Source organism: Colobus angolensis, unplaced genomic scaffold, assembly GCF_000951035.1.
Source record: "Colobus angolensis palliatus isolate OR3802 unplaced genomic scaffold, Cang.pa_1.0 Scaffold82, whole genome shotgun sequence".
Classification (NCBI taxonomy): domain Eukaryota; kingdom Metazoa; phylum Chordata; class Mammalia; order Primates; family Cercopithecidae; genus Colobus; species Colobus angolensis.
In genome coordinates this window covers 618748-627576 of record NW_012122043.1, presented here as the reverse complement: position 1 = coordinate 627576, position 8829 = coordinate 618748, and the positions used below count along the sequence as shown (strand labels likewise).

At 49.9% G+C, this 8829-nt stretch overlaps 1 protein-coding gene and 1 pseudogene across 2 annotated transcripts in view; both read left to right on the top strand.

The window, feature by feature from the left end:
• The window catches only part of FARP2 (FERM, RhoGEF and pleckstrin domain protein 2), a 156500-nt gene that overhangs the window by 128242 nt on the left and 19429 nt on the right, over window positions 1–8829 (top strand). For both annotated transcript variants that reach the window (XM_011929543.1, XM_011929542.1), the window contains exons 20-21: window positions 6498–6566; window positions 7275–7364. In XM_011929543.1, the coding sequence (XP_011784933.1) occupies window positions 6498–6566; window positions 7275–7364 (159 nt within the window). The remainder of the gene's footprint in view (window positions 1–6497; window positions 6567–7274; window positions 7365–8829) is intronic.
• LOC105502937 lies at window positions 1019–1884 on the top strand (annotated as a pseudogene).

The window sequence follows — 8829 nt, the reverse complement described above, 5'->3', positions numbered from 1 at the left end:
TCGCTGCAACCTCCACCTCCCAGGTTCAAGTGATTCTCCTGCCTCAGCCTCCCAAGTAGCTGGGACTGCAGGCACATACCACTACGCCCAGCTGATTTTTGTGTTTTTAGTAGAGACAGGATTTCACCATGTTGGCCAGGATGGTCTCAAGCTCTTGACCTTGTGATCCACCTGCCTTGGCCTCCCAAAGTGCTGGGATTACAGGCATGAGCCACCGTGCCCAGCCTTATGTTCCTTTTTGTGGCTGAATCATATTCCATCATGCATGTATCATGTGTCTCTCCACTCATCTGATGGACACTGGGTTATTTCCACTTCTTGGCTGTTATGAATAGTGCTGCTGTGGACATTCATGTACAAGTTTTGTGTGGACTTATGTTTTCAGTTCTGAGTATATACCATATGCAGGGTCATATGGTAATTCCATGTTTAACATTTTGAGGAGCTGCCAAACTGTTTTCCAAAGTGACTGAACCATTTTTCATTCCCACCAACTTGTATGAGACTTCTAGTTTCTCCACATCATGTGTCACTTTTTGGTTCTAGCCATTTTAGTGAGTGTGTAATGCTGTCTTGTTTTTTTTTTGTTTTTTTGTTTTTTTGTTTTTTTTTTGTTTTTGTTTTTTTTTGTTTTTTGTTTTTTTTTTTTTTTTTTTAATGCTGTCTTGTGTGGTTACAATTTGTATTTCCCTGATGGCTAATGATATTGAGCACCTTTTCATGTGCTTGTTGGCCATTTGTAGGCCTTTTTTGGAGAAATGTCTGTTCAGATCCTTTGCCCACCTTTTATTTTATTCAGAATTTGTTAGGAACTCTTAAAACCCAAAAGTAAAAGACAAGCTGTTGAGTTTTAAGAGTTCTTTATATTCTTAATGCTATAGACCTTTCTCAGACTATGATTTGCAAACATTTTCTCCCATTGTGTGGGTTGTCCTTTCACTTTCTTGATGGTGGCCTTCATTTACAACATGAAAGGTTTTAATTTATCTATTTTTTTCTTTAGTTGCTTGTGTCTTAGATGTTATATCTAAGAAACTATTGTCAGCCAAGCATAGTGGTACATACCTGTAGTCCTAGCTACTCGGGAGGCTAAGGTAGGAGCATTGCTTGAGCCCAGGAGTTCAAGGTTGCAGTAAGCTATGATCCCGCCACTGCACTTTAGCCTGGACAACAGAGCGAGACCCTGTCTCAGAAAAAAAGGAATTACTGTGAGCACTGCCACCTGCCCAGTGCAGCCTTGGGGCAGGGCTGGTGGGGTCGACCTGTGCTGCTGCAGTGCAGGACTCAGAGCACCCTGGCCCAGCACCCGGCAGCGTGTCCAAATGGGTCTGGCTCAGCGTTGGCGGCACCTACTTCCTCACCACCCAGCAGATGCTGTGCCAGGACCTGAAATACTTCCTGTGCTGCTTGTACCAGGCTAACCCCGACAAGGATGAAACTGTTGCCTATTTAATGGTCAGAGACCCCACCTATTTCGGGCCTGTGCTGAACTACCTGAGACATGGCAAGCTGGTGATTAACAAAGATCTTGGGGAGGAAGGAGTGTTGGAGAAAGCAGAATTTTACAATATCACCTCATTAATAAAACTTGTAAAGGGTAAAATTAGAGAACAAGAGAACAAAACATCACAGGTGCCCATGAAGCATGTGTACCACGTACTTTAGTGCCAGGAGGAGGAACTCACACAAATGGTGTCCACCATGTCTGACAGTCGGAAGTTTGAACAACTGGTTAGCATTGGCTCCTCTTACAACTATGGAAATGAAGATCAGGCCAAGTTCCTCTATGTGATGTCCAAGAGACTTCACAACACCCCATACAGTATGGCCAGTGAACCCAGCAAGAAGACCAAGATTTTGCAAGAACAAGGTTCAAGGATGTGAGGGACATAGTATGAAAAAATGATTTACTCTTTCCCAAGATGCAATGAACTACCATGTCCAGGAAGCTTGGCTGCGAGAAGGAACCTGCTTTTGATCATTTTTCTAGAGATCTGTGTGTGAATCCTTTTTTGCCTCTGAGGTGGATGGTGAGAGACAGGTCCAGCTGTCCAAGGCCAGGTGTCCCCAGGAGGAGGAGCATGGCGGCCAGGTGGGTGCTGTCTCTTGAGGGGGGCTAGATACTGAGACAGATGCTCCCAGTCAGCCCACTCAATCCCTGAAGATCATGTAAAGGACAGAGTTCTTGGTGCTACACATAGTCTGTAAAAGCAGCCTGGGCTTCACTGGCAGGAAGTGGCCACAGCGTCATCGGCGTCCAGCACGTCGTGGCCTCTGGTCTGGCTGCCAGGCCCTAGACTCAGTCGGGAACTCTGCCTCCCAGGTGGGATCGCTGGTTGCTCTCAACCTCACAGAGCTCCTGACAAAGGCGGCTTCTGCATCATCACTACTTCCTGGCACCGTTTCAAGGCCAGGCCTCTTTCCGACGTAGGCTATGATCCTGCCTGACTCAGTCCGGGACAGTCAAGGCTTTTCAATTTGTGTTTTCCAGGCAAGAGAACTTTGTACCCCTTTTCAGTGTGGATAGACTCCCCAGGGTTTATACTCTGGAAATGCCCACAAAGATTGCTGCGTTGAGACTGATCTGTTCAACCCGTTAGCATGAGGTAGCAGTGTTGCCTTGTCCCCCACTCTGCGGGCTCGTGGGGGAGCTGGTGCCTGTCAGTGCCATGTCACACCCGGCATAGAGGTTGGGCTGGAGGCCTGTCTGCTGGCTTCTGGAGCTGAAGGTCTGGGTCACGGTGAAAATTGGGGATGTTTATGGAGCATCACAAATGCCTCTCTCTCACCACTCTGTCATTTTCTTTGTATAACTGTCCAGCCTTTCTGGGATGTTTGGGACTTCAGTCGACCTTCATGGGTTCCACCCAACATGACGTGGGAGCTGATGGGATTCTTTTAGAAACCACTGCCCACATGCTTTGAAAACAGACCTTTCTCAGCTGGTTGTGGGGACCTGTCAGAGTCTGGGGACCTGGTGTGCAGGGCAGGCTCCAAGTTCTTTGTTTCTGGAACTCCAGCTTCCCAAGGAGCACTGTGCAGACTGACTGCCAGCTGCCCATGTGCCGGTCAGAGGCTCTGACACTGTCTGGTTTCCAGTGCTTCTGGAGACTTCTTGCCTAGGCCTCATCTTCTTCTTTGCCAATAACCTGATTAACCAAGTTCTCCAGCATTAGGACTTACCACCTCCTTTTTGTAAGGTCTCTTGTATGCTGTTAAATGTTTGGCTTAGACAATTTATAAGAGCCTTTCTAGAGGGCAGACAGCCATGGGATGGCCCTGTCCTCCCCAGCAGAGCTCGGGAGGAAGGCAATCACTGTGGGCCCTCAGGGTGTGTCTCTGGGGAGCTGCTGGCCCCTTAGCATTGTTTGATTTTTGACTTTGATATAATAGATAGGCTTGTGTTTTTTTTTTAATTTAAAGATATTAAGATTTAATTCACTAAAATCACTAAGATTTAATTCACTAAAATTTGGGTATAGTATTTTATCAGCTTACAGTTTAATGCCTAGGTTTCCCCTGAAAATAGCAAACAAAATTGTGTATTTATGAAAAAAAGAAATGAAAAAAGAAAGAAAGCCGAACCCAGGGTATGAAGATTTACCCTTCTGTTTCTTTTCTTCTAATAATTTTATGTTTTACCTCTTCTGTTTAGATCTTTGATCCATTTTGGGTTAGTTTTTGTGTATACTGGAACGTACGAGTCCAACTTTATTATTTTGCATGTGGATGTCCAGTTTTCCCGGCACCATTTATTGAATTGTCTGTCTTTTAACCCTTGTAGAAGATCAGTGGGGGCTAGGCATAGTGGCTCAGGCCTGTATTCCTAGCACTTTGGGAGGCCATGGCAGAAGGATCACTTGAAGCCAGGAGATTGAGACTAGCCTGGGCAACATACTGATACCCTGTATCTACCAAAAAAAAAAGAAAAAAAAATTTGCCTGGCATGGTGGCACACACCTATGGTCCCAGCTTCCCCCGAGGCTGAGGCAAGTGGATCACTTGAGCCTAGAAGGTCAAGGCTACAGTGAGCTGTGATCGCACCACTGCCCTCCAGCCTGGGCAACAGAGTGAGACCCTGTCTCAGAAACAAAAACAAATAAATCAATGAACTGTAAACATATGGATTTATTTCTGGACTCTTGATTCTATCCCATGTCTGTTGGGCCAGTTACTTTCTGTCACTAGTGCTTTTTGCTTTGAACTCAATACTCTCAATATAAAAAATTGTTTTAAAAATTACATGGAGATGTTTCCTGTCTCAGCACACACATGTGCATTGAAGCATGTGTATGAATCATGTTCTGTGTTAGCTTTGTTAGAAGAAGGTATTGAAAATGTGGAACTGCAAGCTTGGAGAAATGAATTAGCCTGGAATACACAGGAAACCTTCCCCACTTCAGGAGTCTGGGCTTTGATCGGGTGCGAGGACCACCACTCTTTTGTTTCTCTCCTTGGCTGCATAGCTTTGAGCTGTTGCTGCTGGCTGGGAACTCCTGGAGGTAGGGCTCATGTTACATACCATTATTTCTCTTTTTTTTTTTTTTTTTTTTTTTTTTTTTGAGACAGAGTCTTGCTCTGTCGCCCAGGCTGGAGTGCAGTGGCCGGATCTCAGCTCACTGCAAGCTCCGCCTCCCAGGTTTACGCCATTCTCCTGCCTCAGCCTCCGGAGTAGCTGGGACCACAGGCGGCCGCCACCTCGCCTGGCTAGTTTTTTGTATTGGATGCCGGGCGCGGTGGCTCGGGCCTGTAATCCCAGCACTTTGGGAGGCCGAGACGGGCAGATCACGAGGTCAGGAGATCGAGACCATCCTGGCTAACATGGTGAAACCCCGTCTTTACTAAAAATACATTATTTCTCCTAGTAATCTCTGTGCAGGGTCTTATAGATGGTGGCCCAGGGAACTGTCGCTGAAAAGACAATTGAGAGTAGCTCCATAGGACAGTGGCAAAGGTGTAGGCTCTTGAGCCATGCATCAAACTCAGGCTTACCACACTTCCTGTGTGTCCTGGGCAGGCTACACCCCCTCTCTGAGGCAGGAGGTCTTGAGGATGAACAAGGAATCTATGTCAGCTGCTCAGCCCTGGGCCTTGCATGAAGTAGATGCTGTGCAAATTCAAATAATAATTTGTTATTATTAGTCAAAATCTCTAAAGTCATGTCTGTATAGCCCAGAGTTTCTTGTCTTTCTGAGTTAAATACGTGTGTCAGTCAAGAGACAGAAACCATCTCAGTTATTTGAGCAGAGGATGTAATAGCAAAGGATTGTTAACCAGGTATAAAGTTGATGAGGTGCCAAAGGGTAAAAAGAACTGTGAAGTGTCAGGGAGGTGGCAGAACTGTGAGCCACAGGTATACCCTAGGGCTGGGGAACAAATTGGACAGCTTGGTCAAAGGCCCATAGCGCTGAGCCTCACAGCTGGCAGCGGGGCCAGTGCATGGTGGAGAAGGCACCCCGCGGGTCTGGGACCTTCTGGGATCCTGTGCGGGGGCTCTGGAGAGGGGGCTGCTGCTCAGCCAGTGCTGGGGTCTCTGAGCGTGATGCTGCTGCCTGTGGCTGGAAGGAACTGCCACTCCCAGGGCCACGCAGTTGCCAAGCAGCTCACAGGGACCTCAGCGTGCGGTCTCCAGGCTCCCTGTCATGCCCCTGTGGCCTCTTAGAGTAGGGCTGGGAGGCAGGTTTGGAGTGAGAGCCACAAGCTTAGTTACCAGCCTCATCCCATTACGCAAATGCATCCATATGACCTCCTTCCTCATTGTGTAGGGTGGACGTTTCTGTGTGGGCTGGTTTTTCACCCTACATGTCTGTGAGGATTATCTGTGTAGCGTGCTCCTCCTTGCGCCTTCACACAGTATGTTGGGGCTGCTCATACTAGCGGGCCCCTGACACATTCTCCGGACACCTGCTGCTCCTCCTGTTTGTCTGAAAGGACCAAATGGTGGAAGGGTTCCAGAGCAGTCCAGGTTAGAAATTCGAGGGGCTCCCAGGACTCTCGCTTACCTTATCTGCGCAGGTGTCTGACACTGGCAGGATTCTTTTTTCTTATCTAATGCCCTGTGGGGAGGGGCTAATTTGAATACCTAGGAGAACCCTCCTTTCCTCCTCCCATTCTCAAACATGCTCCTGCCCAGTTTTTTCAAAGCAGATCTCAGATGACATCTTTGTGCTGAACCCTCCAGCAGCTTCTCCTCAGCAAGAACACTACCCCGGGCTCTACCTCTTGGTTGTGTCAGGGCTCCAGGGCTCCTAGTCCAGGGCAGGTGCTCAGCAGATGATTTGAAGACTGAATTTGTTGGCACCAAGACAGGACCTGGTGGCCATGGGCACTGCTGAGGGTAGAGGAGCCCCACTGGGAGGCCCCACTAGAGGACCCTCATTGGGAGGAGCCAGAGGAGCACAAGCGGCCACAGGCTATTCCTGACCCTCGGCCCGGCTAGTGCACATCTGCCAGCTGCCCTCAGCCAGCTCAAAGGGGACTCTGTCTCTGTCTTTCAGGAGTTCATCCGTGAGGGCTGCCTTCACAAGCTCACCAAGAAGGGCCTGCAGCAGAGGATGTTCTTTCTGGTAGGTTTTCTCCCCACTCAAGCTGTGCTTCCCCCCAAAGGGGATGGGCAGCAGTTCTGTTAGGGATACCGTGTGCAGCGGCAGTCCCTTGGCCTCTGTGTAGTTTAGCACCTGGAGGCTTTGGTCCAGGTGGGTAGCGTTGGAGTCAGACGAGGCCAGGGGAGGGTCACAGAGTGGGAGGAAGCAGAAAATAGCTTCTCCACCCACCCCGGGGCCAGCCTCCCTTCTCATTCCAGGTTCTGAGCACCTGACTATGGGACAAACAGAAGCCAAAAGGTTGTAAAGTCCACATACATGTGGCTGCAAGAAGGTGCTACTGACTGCCCAATGGCCAGTCAGGACAGGCTCACTGTTGGCCCAGAAGCCCCTCCCAGCATGTCCTTGTTCCTACCAGTTAGTGGGTTCCAGCCTGAACCATGTGGATGAGGACGTAACTGAGTCAGCACCAGCCAGAATTCCTTACTGCCTCCAGCTTCTCAGCCAAGCTAGCTGGGAGCCGACTCAGCAGATGTACTGGTTCCTGTGGCCACTTCCTGCCTCTGGTCAACAATGACCAAATGAAGGAATGAAAGTCCCCTTTTTGCCAGAAATCTCCAGCAAGCTGAATAGATCTGATGTCCACATGATGAGCAGCCAGAGTCTAAGTTGGTCTGACTATTAAGACACTTGTTTGTGAAGTTCATGGATATAAAGCTTGCTACTTCTCAGTTCTCAGACATGTTGCTGTACACAAGCAAAGGAGTCGCAGGGACCAGCCACTTCCGGATCCGGGGCCTCCTTCCCCTCCGAGGCATGCTGGTGAGTGGTCTTGCACCCTGCCTGGGGTCTCCACGTGGTGCTGGGCTGGGCCCCACCCACCTCTCTCCTGCAGAGGGGAATCCTAACCCAGCAACACTGAGAGCAGCACCTGCTGAGTATTTGGCCGCACTGGGAGCAGCACCTGCTGGGCATTCCTTGTTGGTTGTTTCTGACCCCCATGGTCATTGTTCTTATTGATGCTCAAACTGCCCTGTCTCTGGTCCATCGTTCCCCTCTAGGGAAACCTGGACTCAGCCTGTGGTCTCTGTCAGCACCTGGCAGGACAAGGCCTGCTCCCTGCAAGCTTAGAGTCAGCCTCTGCAGCAGCATCTTCCTCAGGCTGTGTGACATCCACACCAGCCCTCTGTCCCATGTAGGCACATGCCTGGGATGGGAGCAAAGATGCCTCATTTTAGCGTGATCCAGTTCATCAACTTTGTCCTTTGTGGTTGGCTTTTTGTGTTCGATGGAAATACTGTTCTCAGGTCATGGGGAGACTTTCATGCAGCTCTAGAGGCTCTGTCCACTTGCCCTGAGTGTGTCCCTGCACTAGGCCTGGAATGGTACAGACAGGTAGCCAAGTCCAGGACTTGCCATAAGGATGTGCCATCGGTCCAGGACACCTCATCACAGTGACTGTCTCTCCCCATGGCCCTGCCAGGCCTCCTGCCTAGGGTGCCATGGACCTAGGGGCTCTAATCCCCAACTCTGCCCTATCCCTTTTGGCTTATTTGCCTTGACTACAATGCTAAAGTAGTCCTCCCTCCTTGTGGTCCTCCCTCTCAGTGATGTTCCCTCCCTGAGATCCTCCCTTGTAATCTTCCCTCCCTGGGGTCCTCCCTCCCTCCCTGAGGTCCTTCCTCACTCCCTGTGGTCTTCCCTCTCTGATATCTTCCCTCCCTGTGGTCCTCCTTTCCTGGGATCTTCCCTCCCTAGAGTCCTTTCTCCCTCCCTAGGATCTTTCCTCCCTTGGCTCCTTCCTCCCTCCCTGAGGTCCTCCCTCACTCCCTGGGATCTTCCCTCCCTCTCTGGGATCTTCCTTCCCTGGGGTCCTCCCTTGCTCCCTGTAGTCCTCCCTCCCTGGGATATTCCCTCCCTGGAGTCCTCCTTCCCTAGGATCTTCCCTTCCTGGGGTCCTACCTTGTTCCCTGTGGTCCTCCCTTCCTGGGATTTTCCCTTCCTGTGGTCTTCCTCCCCCAGGGCCCTCCCCCAGTAGGGTCCTCCTTCCCTGAGGTCCTCTCTCCCTGGGGTCCTCCCTCCCTGGGATCCTTCCTCCCTAGAGTCCTTCCTCTACCAGTGGAGTCCTCCCTCCCTGGGGTCCTCTTTCTCTGTTCTTTCTTCAAGGGTTTTGTCCACTCTCATCCCTCTGCACTGCCTCCTCCTGATAATGAGCACCAAAACCCTCAGGCAGGTGTTTGTAAATTTTTTTTTCTTTTCCTTTTTTTTTTGAGAGGAGTCTCGCTCT